The sequence below is a fragment of the Zalophus californianus genome, chromosome Y, assembly GCF_009762305.2.
Source record: "Zalophus californianus isolate mZalCal1 chromosome Y, mZalCal1.pri.v2, whole genome shotgun sequence".
Taxonomy (NCBI): domain Eukaryota; kingdom Metazoa; phylum Chordata; class Mammalia; order Carnivora; family Otariidae; genus Zalophus; species Zalophus californianus.
Genome location: NC_045613.1, coordinates 798,007 through 814,291, shown reverse-complemented (window position 1 = coordinate 814,291; position 16,285 = coordinate 798,007). Strand labels below are relative to the sequence as shown.

At 36.6% G+C, this 16,285-nt stretch overlaps 1 protein-coding gene across 1 annotated transcript in view; it reads left to right on the top strand.

Annotated features, from left to right (window-relative positions):
• LOC118356606 (neuronal membrane glycoprotein M6-b-like) overlaps window positions 1-16,052 on the top strand; it is a 50,709-nt gene extending 34,657 nt beyond the window's left edge. The window contains exons 3-7 of the mRNA XM_035725857.1: window positions 8,493-8,649; window positions 11,075-11,243; window positions 12,739-12,812; window positions 13,769-13,834; window positions 14,208-16,052. Coding sequence (XP_035581750.1) covers window positions 8,493-8,649; window positions 11,075-11,243; window positions 12,739-12,812; window positions 13,769-13,834; window positions 14,208-14,288 — 547 coding nt within the window. The 3' untranslated portion in view covers window positions 14,289-16,052. The remainder of the gene's footprint in view (window positions 1-8,492; window positions 8,650-11,074; window positions 11,244-12,738; window positions 12,813-13,768; window positions 13,835-14,207) is intronic.
• Window positions 16,053-16,285: the final 233 nt, after the last annotated feature.

The following is a 16,285-nucleotide window of genomic DNA, read 5'->3' as shown; positions in this document are numbered from 1 at the left end:
AAATAAACATAATAATCCTTAAAAAAACAAAACAAAACTGGAGGACTCATACTTTCTAATTTCAAACTTATTACAAAGACACAGTAATCAAAATGTACTGGCATAAAGACAGACATATAGACTGATGGAATAGAATAAATAGAGAGCCCAGAAATAAACTCTTTCTTATATGATCAAAAGATTTCCAAATGTGCCAAGCCATTTATTCAATTGGGAAAAAAACAGTCTTTTCAATGAATTCTGCTGAGAAAACTGGATATCCACATGCAAAGGAGTGAAACTGGACTCTCACCTAACACCATATACAAAATTTAACACAAAATCGATCCATGTCTTCAATGTAAAACCTAAAACTATAAAACTCTTAGAAAAATACATAGGGCAAAAGTTTTACATTAGATTTGGCAATTATTTCTCGCATATGAAACCAAAGCAGGCAACTAAAGGAAAAACAGACAAACTGGACTTCATGAAAATTTAAAAATTGTGCATCAAAAGATATTATCAACAGGGTGAAAAGACAAAATACAAAATAGGAGAATGTATTTTTAAATCATATCTGAAAAAGGATTAATGTCCAGAGTATACAAAAAACTGTAAAAGTTCAACAACAGAAAAACAAACAATCTGATTCAAAAATGGGCCAAGAACTTGCGGTGCCTGGGTGGCTCAGTCGGCTGAGCATCTGACTCTTGGTTTCAGCTCAGGTCATAAACTCAGGGTCTTGAGATCAAGCCCTATGTTGAGTCGTGAGTTGGGTTCCATGCTTAGTGAGGACACCCTCTCCCCCTGCCCCTCCCCCTGCTCTCTCTCTCTAAAAATAAATAAGTAAATCTTTTTAAGAGTGGGCAAAGAACTTGAATAGACATTTATTTAAAGAAGATATGCACGTAGCCAATAAAAATATAATTCAGTATTAATATTTAGTAGGGAAATGCAAATCCAAACTACAGTGAAATTGTGGGAAAAGAGTAGATTAGGAAAATCCTGAGCTCACCTCCTCTCATGGACATACTGAAATTACAATTACATATAATAGAGCTTACTGTGAAAACAACCTGAACACTAGCAGAACAGCTCTTCTACAGCAAATATGTTTTTAATGATGAAGAAGGGGAGGGGCAGAGACCTGGTTGGGAACAAAACCCCCAGCATGAGGACCCACAAGGGAGACGGATATTACAGGAAGGGAGGTCCTCCCTGAAGAGCAATGGAATTAAGCCCCACACTGGGCATCTGTAACTCTAGAGATTTAAACAGAAAAGAAAATCCTTTATAACATCTATCTTTGAAAAAGAGCAGGACTTAACTTTGGGAGCCTTCAAAATCAGGAGGTCTAACTTCAGAAGAGCCAAAAGGCTATAGAAAATTGAGACTCCACTCTTAAAGGGCCAGAGCACTATATTCAGTCAGTCCAAGACCAAGCACAGAGGCGGTAGCTTGAAAAGTGCCAGATTTATATGTGAAGGGGAATTATTAACTAATTTTAGGGCATGCATCAATAGGGCGGGGATCTGTAGGAGCTTTATCCAGAAATAGAAGTGCTGGTGAGGGCCATTTTTCTGATTCCTTTAGCCTAGCTGGTGGAAGGCAGTTTTGACACTATGTTGCTAACAATTCTCATCCTGCCATGGCATTCCAAAGCAAATCTGTCCCACCTAACATGCCCTACATATGGTGTTTCTCTAAAGTAGTCAACTACACTTGGTGGGGAGCTCCAGTCAAAATAGTAGCCCTTGGAGCAACTACTGCTCCAAGAAGTGGGGGTGGGGGGCAACTCTATGCACCTGTATGTCCACCATAGGTACAGCTCAGCCTGTCAATCAGCTGTGCCAGGATCCAACCCCATCTACCTGCAAGCTACAGTAACTCTAGCCAGGCCTCTCAGTCAACCATGCCAGAGGCTAGACCTCACCTGTGCACTACAGTAGTAACACCTGGTAACTGCAGCCAGGAATGCTTGGGACCAGAGTACACACCAAAGGAGTCACTGCCCCTTAAAAACAGTAGCATACTCATGCACATATAGGAGGCAGCCCTGGAGTGCCTTGTTCTGGTGACTAGAGGAAACTGAGTGCTAAGTCCTAAAAGATGTCTTCTATACAACACCACTACTTTCAAGTCTAGGGAACATAGCTAACCTCCATAACACAGAGGAACAAACACAGAGAGTCAGACAAAATGAGGAAAAAGAGAAATATGCTCCAAATGAAAGAATAACTTTTCATTTTCCAAATGAAAGAATAACTCAGAACTTTTTCTGAGCAAAATGGTGAAAAGCAATCTACCTAATGAAGAATTCAAAATTATGGTCACAAAGATTCTCATAAGACTTGAGAGAAGAGTGGATGAACTGAGAGAGAAATTCTTTTTCTTTTAATTTTATTTTATTATGCTAATCACCATACATGACATCATTAGTTTTTGATGTAGTGTTCCATGATTCATTGTTTGCATATAACACCCATTCAATACACGCTCCATTCAATACATGCCCTCTTTAATACCCATCACCAGGCTAACCCATCCCCCACCCCAGAAGCCTCAGTTTGTTTCTCAGAGTCCATAGTCTCTCATGGTTCATCTCCCCCTCCGATCTCCCCCGCTTCATTTTTCCCTTCCTACTATCTTGTTTCAGAGGTACAGGTCTGTGATTCATCAGTCTTACACAATTCACAGTGCTCACCATAGCACATACCCTCCCCAATGTCCATCACCCAGACACCCCATCCCTCCCACGACCCACCACTCCCAAAACCCTCAGTCTGTCTCCTGAGATTAAGAATTCCTCATATCAGTGAGATCATATGATACTTGTCTTCCTCTGATTGACTTATTTCGCTTAGCATAATACCCTCTAGTTCCATCCACATTATTGCAAATAGCAAGATTTTGGGGGGTTTCTGATGGCTGCATAATATTCCATTGCTATATATATATATATATATATACATATATATATATATATATGACATCTTCTTTATCCATTCATCTGTTGATGGACATCTTGGCTCTTCCCATAGTTTGGCTATTGTGGACATTTGCTGCTATAAATATTGGGGTGCATGTACCCCTTTTTGTAGTGCCTACAAATGTAGGGCACTACATTTGTATCTTTGGGGTAAATACCCAGTAGTGGAATTCTTGGGTCATAGGATAGCTCTATTTTCAACTTTTTGAGGAACCTTCATACTGTGGAGCCACCAGAGTGGCTGCACCAACTTGCATTCCCACCAACAGTGTAGGAGGGTTCCCCTTTCTCCGCATCCCCACCAACACCTGTCATTTCCTGACTTGTTAATTTTAGCCATTCTGATGGGTGTGAGGTGATATTTCATTGAGGTTTTGATTTGGATTTCCCTGATGCCAAGCGATGTTGAGCACTTTTTCATGTGTCTGTTGGCCATTTGGTTGTCTTCTTTGGAAAAATGTCTGTTCATGTCTTCTGCCCATTTCTTGATTGGATTATTTGTTCTTTGGTTGTTGAGCTTGAGAAGTTCTTTATAGATTTTGGATACTAGCCCTTTATCTGATATGTCATTTGCAAATATCTTCTGCCATTCTGCCGGTTGTCCTTTAGTTTTGTTGCCTGTTTCCTTTGCTGTGCAAAAGCTTTTTATCTTGATGAAGTCCCAATAGTTCACTTTTGCCCTTGCTTCCCTTGCCTTTGGCGATGTTTCTAGGAAGAAGTTGCTGTGGCTGAGGTCGAAGAGGTTGCTGCCTGTGCTCTCCTTTAGGATTTTGATGGATGGACTCCTGTCTCATGTTGAGGTCTTTCAACAATTTTGAGTCTGTTTTTTGTGTGTGGTGTAAGGAAATGGTCCAGTTTCATTCTTCTGCATGTGGCTGTCCAATTTTCCCAACACCATTTGTTGAAGAGACTGTCTTTTTGCCATTGGACATTCTTTCCTGCTTTGTTGAAAATTAGTTGACCATAGAGTTGAGGGTCCATTTCTGGGCTCTCGATTCTGTTCCATTGATCTACGTGTCTGTTTTTGTGCCAGTGCCATACTGTCTTGATGATTACAGCTTTGTAACAGAGCTTGAAGTCGGAATTGTGATGTCACCAGCTTTGCTTTTCTTTTTCAACATTCCTCTGGCTATTCGGGGTCTTTTCTGGTTCCATTTCTGGTCCACAAATTTTAGGATTATTTGTTCAAATTCAGAGATAAATTCAATAAAGAGATGGAAAGTATTTTAAAAAGCAGTCAGAGATGAACTCAGTAACTGAAATTAAATATATATATATACATACTAGAGGGAATTGACAGCAGATTAGAAGATGCAGAACAGTTCAGTGATCTGGATGACAGTGTAATGGAAAGCACCTAATCAAAAGAGCAAAAACAAAAATAATAATAATAATAAATGAGAATCAGTTAAGGGATCTCTTGGACAACATCAAGCATGGTAACCTTTGCATTAGGGAGGTCTCTATAAAGAAGGCAAAGAGAGAGAGAACAAGGGGCAGAAAATTTCCTTGAAGAAATAGCTGAAAACTTCCCTAACCTGGGGAAGACACCCAGATCTAGGAGGCACATAGGTAGCCTCCAACAAAATCAACCAAAGGGAGTCCATACCAAGACACATAGTAATTAAAATAACAAAAAGCTCTGAAGGAAAAAAAAGCATTTTTAAAGCAGGAAGAGAAAAGCAAACACTTAATGTACAAAGGAAAGTCCATAAGACTATCAGCTAATATTTCAGTAGAAATTTTGCAGGCCAGACGAGACTGACATGATATATTCAGAGTGCTGACAGGAAAAAAACTACAACTAAGAATACTGTAGCCAGCAAGTCTATCATTCAGAATTGAAGGAGAAGTAGAGTTTCTGAGACAAACAAAATTTAGAAGAGCTTATTACTACAAATGAGATTTACAAGAAATGTTAAAGGGAATTCTTTAAGTGGAAAAGGAAAGGCCATAACTAGGAGTAGGAAAACTATGAAAGGAAAAAAATGTCATTTGTAAAACAAACATATCATTTACCGAAAAAGCTAGTGCGAAGGTTAAAAGACAAACTCGATAAATCAGTTATATCTATGAAAATTATTTGGGATCCACGAAATAAAAGAATGTAAGATATACATACTTGGAGGGGTGAGCAAATATTTAGTGCTTTTAGAATGTATTCAAATTTAAATGATAATCAACTTAATATAAACTGTTATATGCAAAGGATGTTATACATGAATCCTATGGTAAATACAAATCAAAAAGCTATAATACCCAAGAAATAGGAAAAGGAATCCAAGCATAACACTAAAGAAAGTCCTCAAGCTATAAGGGAAGAGAGCAAGAGGAGGAAGAAACAGAGAAAGAAGTACAAAGACAACCAGAATAAAAACAAAATTGCAATAAGTACATATATATCAATAATATCTTCAAGTATATATGAACTATGATCTCCAATGAAAAGATACAGGATGAGTGAATGGAGAAAAAAACAAGACCATATATAAGCTGCCTACTAGAGACTTACCTCAGACCTAAAGACACAGAGTAAAAGTAAAGGGGTAGAAAAAGATATTTCAGATGCAAACGTAATTGAAAAAAAAAGAAAGCCAGGGTAGCAATATTTAGACAAAGCAGACTTTAAAACAAAGACAGTAACAAAAGAAAAAGAAGGACATTACATAGTGATAAAGGGATCAATTCAACAAAAAGGTGTGATAATTTTATATATCTAATGTACCTAACATAGGAGCATCTAAATATATAAGGAAAATATTAACAGACATAAAAGGAGAAATTGACGGTAATACAGTAATAGTAGGGAACTTAACACCCCACTTACATCAGTGGTTAGATTGTCCAGAAAGAAAACCACTAAGGAAAGAGTGACTTTGAATGACACTTTAGATCAGATGGATGTAACAGATATATAAAAAACTTTCCGTCCAAAGTCAGTAGGGTACACATTCTTTTCAAGGTCACATGAAACAGTCTGAAGAATAAATCACATGTTAGGACACAAAATAAATCTCAGTAAGTTTAAGAATGTTGATTTTATATTATATTAAGAATGTTTGATTTTATATCAACATTCTTAACCAGTGGGAATTAATCCTCTTTGATTTCTTCATTGACCCACTGGTTTTTAGTAGCATCTTGTTTAGTCCCCATGTTTTTCTGTATTTTCCAGGTTATTTTCTGGTAATTGATTTCTAGTTTCATTCACTATGGTTGAAAAAGATGCTTGAGAGACTATGGACTCTGAGAAACAAACTTAAGGTTCTAGAGGGGAGGGGGTGAGGAATGGGTTGGCCTGCTGATGGGTATTAAAGAGGGTAAGTATTGAATGGAACACTGGGTGTTATACACAAACAATGAATCATGGAACACTGCATCAAAAACTAATGATGTAAAGTATGGTGATTAACATAACATAATAACATTTTAAAAAATAATATTAAAAAAAGAAATCAAAGAGGAAAAAACAAAAACAAAATACCTTGAGAAAAATGAAATGGATGCATCCTGGTTTAAAATCCTTGCAACTCAGTGAAAGAAGTTGTAAGAGGGAAGTTTTCATGATACAAGCCTACTTCAAGAAACAAGAGGAATCTCAATCTAACTTTACACCTCAAAAAACTAGGGAAAGAAAAACAAACAAAGCTGAAAGGTATTAGAAGGAAATAATAAAAATTAGATATAAAGAGAGACTGGCAAAAAAAATAAGAAAGTAAGAGCTGGTACTTTGAAAAGATAACCTTCAGCTATAGTCATCAAGAAAAAAAGAGAGAGGACTCCAAAAAATAAAATCAGGAATGAAGGAGAGGTAACACCTGATACCACAGAAATACAAAGGATTATGAAAGACTACTATGCAAAATTATAAGCCAACAAATTGGACAACCTAGAAGAAATGGACAAATTCCTGGAAATAATTTTCTAAAACTGAATCAGGAATAAATAGAAAGTTTGAACAGACTGATTACTAGTCACAAAATTGAATCAGTAATCAAAAAAATCCCAATAAACAAAATTCAGGGTCAGATGACTTCATAGGTGATTCTACCAAACATTTAAAGAAGAGTCAATACCTATCCTTATTAAACTATTCCAAAAATAGAAAAGAATTCTTACAAATTCATATTATGAAACCAGTATTATCATGATACCAAAATCAGACAAGGACACTACAAACAAAGAAATTTACAAACCAGTATCTCTGATGAACATAGACACAAAAACTCTCAACAAAATATTAGCAAACTGAAATCATAATACATTAAAAGGATCATTCACCATAATTAAGGGGGATTTATTTCAGATATGAAAGTATGGTTCAATAGCTGCAAATCAATATGATACAGCACATTAACAAACAATGGACAAAATGTCTATGATCATCTCAATAGATGTAGAAGAAGCATTTGACATAATTCAACAAACATAAACATACAAAACTACATACACAAACATAAAAACTCTCAACAAACTTGGTTTAATAGGAACGTCTTTCAACATAAGAAAGTCAAACCCAGAGCTAACATCATATTCAATTGTGAAAAACTGAAAATTTTTCCTATGAATAGTCAGATTTATAGATACAGAAATTAGAATGGTGGTTGTCAGAAGTTAGAGGGAGAGGGAATGGAAATTACTGTTTTGAGAGTATAGAGTTTCAGTTTTGTACAATGAAAAATTTGGAGAATGATAGTGGTGATGATTAGACAATATCAGTGTAATTAGTACCTCTGAACTATATATTTAATGATGATTAAGATAGCAAGTTATAATATGAATATATTAGTACAATAAAAACAATAGGAAAAAAAGACTTTTTTTCTGCCAACAGAAAACTGATGCTTTAATTAAAGTTCACTGTGTGCACATAACAAAAATGGTTTACAAAAGATGGAAACAATAAAAGCAAGGCACTGATGGTTATTTGGAATCCAGGGTGTTTTGGACTGGCAGTGGAATTTCACCTGGTAACAGCCAAGTATACATATAAATCATTAAGGAAGCCCTAAGTGCTTATGTTGGGGGTTCTAACAGAAAAACAATCAGTAGGCCTGATTAGAAGGCGTTTTGCTATGGCAGAAAAAACATGTTTTCTTAGATCAGAGTTCAAATGCTGGCTCTGCCACTGACTATGTACCTTTGGATGAGTAACTTAACTTCTCAATGTCTGTGTTTACTTACATGCAAAATAAGGATTCTAGCCCTCACAGCAAAGTATGCGGGTGAGTATTAAAAGATGACAACTAAGCCTCTGCCCCTGACCATGTAGCCTTCTCCTTTGCCTGGGAAGGTTGTCCATCTCAACCTTGGGTCCACCTTGGAAGAAAGGCCTAGCTTGCTATAGGGTGGGCAGGGATGCCTTCCCAGAATGCCCCATGAGCCCACTGAATCCATTAGCAGGGTGGGAGATGTCACAGGACATTACTAACCCTCATGTCCTCCCTCCAGAGGCTGAAAACATCTTCTCTTCACCATGTGGTGAATGTCACTTTTCTGGATCTTGTCTTCCTTTCCATAGAATACAACTGATGCAGTATATCATCTACGGGATTGCATCCTTTTTTTTCTTGTATGGAATCATTCTGTTGGCAGAAGGCTTCTATATCACAAATACAGTGAAGGAGCTGCATGGCAAGTTTAAAACAAGTGTCTGTGGCCGATGCATCAGTGGAATGGTTAGTACAAATTTCTGTCTGACATACACCAGAGCCTCACCTCTGGGTATTTTTTGTATTTGGTGAAAGGTATGAGAAAATCAAAGGTGGATGAAGAGTCCATGACACAAATATTGTTCTTACCTATTTATAGTTGGGAATTAATATAATAAAGACCTTCAACATAGTTTTATAATAAATGAAAATCTATGGCTAACAGTATTAAACATTTCTCCTATCAATGTATGGGAAATAAGAATACTAAAAGTTCTTTATATTATCTCAATGCTATCCTATGTCTTTGAATATTCATATTGAGCCTAAAGCTATATATGTACTATAATTACTTGTCATAACTGTTCTGGAAGTATATAACAAATAGGCAAAAAGCTGGGAATTTTGCTCATTGCTAGTGGTGCAAAGATTAAAATACAGTCTTCTCAAAAAGCTTATAGGCTAAGATCGGGCTTGCAAATTGCAACCCGCAGGCCAAATCCAGGCCACTACCTGTTTTTGTATAGATAAGAATGGTTCTTGCATTTTTAAATGTTTGGGGTTTCCCGAAATGTGATGATTCTTTTAAGATGTGAAAATTATACAAAGTAAAATTTTAGTTTTGTTGTCATATAGCACAGTATCAGGAGCTTGTATAGTTTCCACATGTGGACCTATGTTTCGACTGGTTCTCCTGGAGAAAGCATAGCTGTCCTGGGGGGACTTCTGGAAGAGTTCCTCTTAACCAACACAGTCACTTTTGTCTGTTGAATCTGTTAGATTGTAATTATTTATATAAAATATCTGTTCTAAAAAGTTGGAAAAACTGTTGTTCAGGGCACGCTTCATTCATTTTCTTATTGGTCACTTGATCCTTAACACTGTGATTTTGTTGATACATTCAAGGGGATCATTCAACAGACCTGTTCTGGAGCATATTAGGAAGACAGAAGTGACAGGGAGGGTTGTTGACAGCTAGAGGAACATGCTAAGGACAGGAAGTTGTGTGAGGTGCAAAAGATAAATGAGCTTTGCCCACCATGGACAGCAAAATAATTTTGTCACCAGAATCCCTGGTACTTTATGGTCTGTTATGGGAGGCTTCTACCTGGGAACAAACTAAGAAGCAACTCTGAATACTTAAGGCCGCCATGATAGGAATAGTCTGCATGGGGACACTCTCCATGGGGCCCTGGCCTACAGTTTGGAACCCTGGCCATCACTGAAAGGCAAAGCTGACAGAGCAAGGAACTACCCAGTCCTTTTTCAAGTTTTTGTGGTGTTAACTGAAAAGAAAGTAGTTTTCTTTTAAAGAGTAAGAAAAAGAAGCCCTCGTTTGGAGTAGTATATCCAAAAGCACTGAGGACAAAGGGTGTGTGAAACTGCTGAAATCTACTTCTTTGAATATTTTCACAAATAGTAATGTTTTTGAAATTGTAAATATGCTGAAATAAAATAAAAAATGACCTGTTTCTAGAGTTTACTGGGGTGACCAACAGGAAGTGGCCTGTCTGAGCCTGACACCAAATGGACCTCCCATGGTTCAAATATTGGGTCTTCAGAATCAGTTTAAGAATTAAAGCAAAACCAGGAAAAATCCAAACACTTGCCACACACTCTGAGGGCATATATTCTGGGAATATAAATACCATAACAGTTTATAGTCTTTCAAGGTTCTCTTAAAATTAGTAGTCAGGCAGAAGGCTATGAATAAAATGAAGTGATTATCATTATATTTTTCCTGAAATTGCCCATAGCAATGTATAGAAGAACACAATGAAGATTTTTTCCTAAGCCAGAACTTAGACTTATAGAACTGCTATGAATGCTAAGGTTGAAAGAAAACTGAAGAGAAATGAGATTTTTGTCACCTCGCTGTTCATTAAGATTGTGTTCTAGGTAATTTTAAACTTCTAATAAAGGCTCGAGCGTCCAATGCTTTTACTAATTTCACAGGGCAATGAAACTAGCCAAGTTCCTCTTGAGAAAGACCTTCCTGAAGTACTTGTTATTGTACTATCCATATGTTGTGTAAAATAAAGGCAATTTTTGAGAAACAGATATGAAGTTATAATTCAATCCTGTGACATAATTACCATGGTATATATGGCTGCCTACCTTTCTAATTCATTCTGCAAACTTGAAAAACGGAGATCACCAGGTGGGGTCTCCTGGCCTTGTTCCTTGAGAAAGGAACCTGCACAAAGTCCCTGAGGTGGCTTTGGGCAGTCACATTCTCCATCGTGCAGCTCTGGAGAGCATGACCACACTACCCCAGCCCTCGCTCTCCTCTCCCTTGTCACTTTGCCTGTCTCTCTGGTAGCCCAGGCGGTGCTGGGAATGCATCCCACGGATTCGGTATCCAGCCAGAGTTGTGTAATCATTTCCTCCCCAGGTGATGGACACTGCCCCCATCCGTGATGATTCTTTCTCCTTCTCCTTTTCAACTCAGTTCGTGTTCCTCACCTACGTGCTGGGAGTGGCCTGGCTGGGAGTGTTTGGTTTCTCCACCGTTCCCGTGTTTATGTTCTACAACATTTGGTCAACTTGTGAGGTCATCAAATCCCAGATCAATGGCACAACAGCTGTGGAGCAGATCTGCGTGGATATCCAACAATACGGTACCTCCTTGCATTACCCCCAATGAACTTTTATCCTCTTGTGCGTATGTCTACATCTTAGTTATTACGTGGGTATCTTTTTAAACATTGTGATCAGTTTCATACATTCTTCTTTAAAAAAAGGAGAGAGAGGGAGAGAGACAGAGTAAGTGGGAGGAGGGGCAGAGGAAGATGGAAAGAGAATCTCAAGTAGACTCCATTCTCTTCTGAAACAAAGAGTTACTTCTGGCTGATGGCAAAGAATGGAAGGATATTCAGATTTTATTTTTTTATTTTTTTTTATTTTTTTAAAGATCAGTTTTATTTTGATGAATATGATTTGTAATGCAAAGTGTCTTTTTTTTAAAGATTTATTTATTTATTTGAGAGAGCGAGAATGAAAGAGAGAGAGAGAGTACATGAGAGGGGGGAGGGTTAGAGGGAGAAGCAGGCTCCTCGCAGAGCAGGGAGATCGATGTGGGACTCGATCCCGGGACTCCAGGATCATGACCTGAGCCAAAGGCAGTCGCTTAACCAACTGAGCCACCCAGGAGCCCCAGATTTTATTTTTTTTAATCTGTCTTCCTTATATGTTGAGAAAAGTGTAATTTGAGCTATTTTTAACTTTTAAGTACACATATATGTAGAAAACATATGGACTTACCTCTAAATTAAGTGGAAAAGAGAAGCAACAGCCTATGGACAATTGTTAAATACAGAGAGAACTCAGGGTTACCATGACAGACACATTATAGACTGTGCTTGTACCATCCTCTGGGGTGAAAGACAGTGTTTTTCTTTTTAAATATTTACAATTAGACTTTCAATCCAAAATTATTTCCAATATATTTACAATTAGACTTTCAATCCAAAATTATTTCCAATACATTAAACATAATAAAATGTATTGTAAAATACATGCAAAATACAAATTCAAATTTGTATTTGTAATTTGTAATTACTCTGCCAAATTTCCATGAAAACTTTGTGAGTGTATACTCTCAATTTCAGTGCTTATCTCATGGGAGACTAAAAAGATCTTGTGAACACCTCTTTTTCAGTTGGAAGGCCAGAAACCAAGACATTTCTATAGAAATATATTTGACCTAAGTGTAATATAATATGTGATATAAAGAATAGTTTTATAAGAGAGTCATATTATAGTTATTTATTTGTGAAATAATTTTATTTCATAAATTCACTGTAGGGAAATCCTAGTTTTGTAAATCAGTAAATATTCAGTGAACAAAGCATAATTTGTAAAAGGAAAAAAGTCAGGGGAAAGGGTCATATTGTTTAAATTTCTTATTCAACTATGATCTTGCCCTGTTGCCCAGATGGGGCTTACTTTTTATTTCAAAAGGTCTGGTCTGCAGAGGACAGACATGTCAAGTATTGTTGAAGAAAAGTGTAAAATTACAGTGTAACTGGACCCCGAAGTGGTGAGGACTAGTGAGAGCATGCGGCACTGCAGTGTGTCCTAATAACTAACATTCTGTTGGGATTCACTTCACAGGTATCATTCCTTGGAATGCTTTTCCAGGAAAAATATGTGGCTCTGCTCTTGAGAACATCTGCAACACCAATGAGGTAAACACTTCTCCTGTCAGGGCCTGGACATTGTCACTTGTCAAAGCAGGCTGAGGAAAGAGCTCTCTGAGGTAGAAAGAGCAGGAAATGGTGCAAATGCTAGTAAGGAAAGTCTCTCTATGTAGACTAAATTGTATGTAATCACTAATAGTCACTTTTGACCTAGCAAATGGCCATTTTATGTGGTCCAGCTATTCAGTAAAGATCTTAGCAATCAGAAAGATTCCTCTTTTGGCAATAACATGTAGCTCAAAACACATGTAGCTTCTTCTCTTTCACTGCAAGCCACATATTTTTTGAAAGTAGGACATTTGTCACAGAATAAACATAATTTTCTTGAAAAGATTCCCCTGAATTTGTGCATAAACTAATTTTTTAAGTCAATTATAGTTAATTATTTATATTTCCATAGTGTTTTACTGGTACGTCTGTTTGTTTTTAATTAGATTTAAAACCTTTGTTTAAAATATCACAGCTCTAGAATATATTTAGACATTGGCTTATAAGTGTTTATAAAGGAAAAGTCGTAAATGTACTAATGAGAGTTTGCATATTTAAGAGAATCCTAGCATGCTTTTGGAAAGCAATGAATCACTGAAATAATCAGCCGCTATCTCCATCATTAGGCAGTTTGTATATCCAAATTAAGGCGTGTCAAAGCAGGGGCTCTCAAAGGTGACTGCACACTGTAGTCATAGAAAAGAATTTTACTCATGAATAAGGTCCAACCCCCAGATTGTCAGATTTAATTGGTGTAGGGTATAACCCAGGCATCAGAAAGTTTTAGAAAACTCCTAGGTGATGCTTTTCTGCAGTGAGCCAGCCTTGAAACAGAGACTTGAAAGGAGTGTACACTGGCATGCAGCCTGGCAGAAAGGAGCTCTTGAGGAGAAAGAACAGGTGGAGTCCCGTTCTTTCCACAGGCAATGCTCACCTGGTGCCCTGTTCTTTCCTAGCTCTACATGTCCTATCACCTGTTCATTGTGGCCTGCGCCGGAGCTGGTGCCACCGTCATTGCCCTGGTGAGTAACAACAGCCCCAGGCCTGGCCTAGTGCAGGTCCCCTCCCTTGAGGCTCTAATGCCAGATTTGCCTTCCAGCAGTACACTCTGGGACACAGCCCTCGTTCCATCTCACCTGTGTAGACTTAACCCCAGAGCTGGAGTGCAGGCAGTCTTGGTTGCCTCTCCTGATAACTGAGTATATATAGTGGAATTTGGATTCTTTTGGAAGAAGAGAGAATATAAATACTTGGAATAGGTGTTGACTAGGAATATCAGTTAATCTAGTTTATGTTGTGATTATAAACAGGAAAGAAGCCACACTGTGGGGTCCTGAGCAGGCACCCACCCTGACTGCCTGTATCTTACTGTCGTGTTCTGTTCTCTTCCACCAGCTGATCTACATGATGGCTACTACCTATAACTATGCCGTCTTGAAGTTTAAGAGTCGGGAAGATTGCTGCACTAAATTCTAAATTGCTTAAGGCCAACAAGGAGCTGTAGGGGGCTCTCCTCAGTAGCTTGAAATTCCCTGATGCTCCAGACTAAAGCCGAATCTAGGTTGCTGCAGTTTGGTAACAGTAATCTGTAAATAGCTTTTGTCCACTCATTTTGCATTGTAGATTAATTAGATGCCTTACCCTGAGTGAATTACAAAATGATGAGATCTGGCTTTTTACACGTTGTGAAAAGGATTCAGTTATGTACCGACCTTGGTCAGCATCTGTTAAAGAGTAATTTTCTTAAACTTAAAAGTCAAGCAGTAGTCTAAATGAAGTATTAAAACTTTGTAATACCTGCCTTTTCCATTATTTTTGCTTGTTTAGCAACTAGTTTCAGTGACAAAAAAACGAAGTGTTAAGGATGAAATAGAAAGGGAATAGTTTTAATCTGCATTTTGTTTTATCAGATTCTTTTTCTGCAAAGCATTTTGCAAATATATTTTGCTTTAAAATACTTTATGATCGTATGCCTCATTATTATAACAAATACTCCTAAAAGGTCAGATGAGAATTTGAAAGAAAAAAGCATAAATATGTTTCCTTCAAAAACAGAATTAATTCATATGTGATTTTGGGGGGCATAATCCTGTGATTCCTTTTACAGTCCCAAAACTGGTAACTTTAAATTGGTATGTTTAATGAAACATGCCTCCTCAGTAGTCTATTCCCAAGCTGTATACATCTTAATAGAAAGATAAATTGTTCTGAAAGTTTCAAGATGTCAAAAAGTAAACATGAAATATAAGATACATGAGGTACATATTTCGTTTTTAATAAAATAAACATGAATGAAATGTTTGCCACACCAACTATAAACAATCATAATAAGGATTTTTATATGTTGTAAAATTAAATAATGTAGTTGCACTCTAAATATCTGTTAACACAGAGACTGCATGCTTTGCTTATTAATCTTAATTTCTTGTTTTTACATTCATCTAATTTTTCCATATTCAATATGTAGTTTTTAAATTATTTACTCAAAATAAACACTGTTCTTACTTTAAGTGTTTGGGGGAAATTGGTTTTTGACCTAAGGAGAAAATAATCTTTGCAATACGGTTATTTAAAAGTAAACACAGTGTGTTTCTTAACTTCTACATTATTCTTTAAAATTATTCTTAAAATATAGGGTTAACTACCAATGACTTGTGGTTTGGCTGTTCCCTGGATTTTAAAACATACATGTATAGAAATGTCTTAATTTTTAAAAAGCATATTTTTATCAACATCCTATTAAGATTGAAAAATCCTCAAGTATGATACCACTTTGTTTGGTTGGTTGGTTAATGCCTAAAAATGTGTACTGGATCTTTCTGTTTTTTTAATTGGGAGAAACTCTCTTCTCTGTAGAACAGTTGTTCCAGAATAACTTTTTTTTTTTGTTTTCCTGTTGTATGACAGACAAATATTTTTTTCCAGTAGTGGCGGTCCAGTATTCTAGAAGAGACAATGTCTCAAAACTAATTTTACTTTTTTAATTCTGGTAACTATTACTAAGAATATTTTAAAGTTTTGTTTAAGTAGTCTAAAATTTTTATGTAAAGAGCACTAAATTTTGCTATGTATAAATTTGTATAACCCAACAGTGAATCAGTATTTTCTATCAGTGCTAAGGGCTTCCTATAGTTCTATTCAAGTGTTGCAATAAATACTTGTAAATAATAGTCAATACTTATTTGTGTACATACATGTGTATGCTTGTTTCAAACATCTACTTAGGTGAAATAGGTTGCAAATGTAGTAAGAATAATGGAATAAAATTATAGCTTCATTCACTTGCCTTTTACCACACATAAATACTATCTTTCTTTGTCTTAGAATAGTGTCACTTTTAAATAATATGCACAATCAAGATTTCACAAAATATTATAATTCACCAGAATGTATTTTGCATAAATACTATTAGTACTGTGTAGATTTATGTAAAAGTTAAAAAAATTCTGGCTAGTTTTTCCCCACAAATAAAA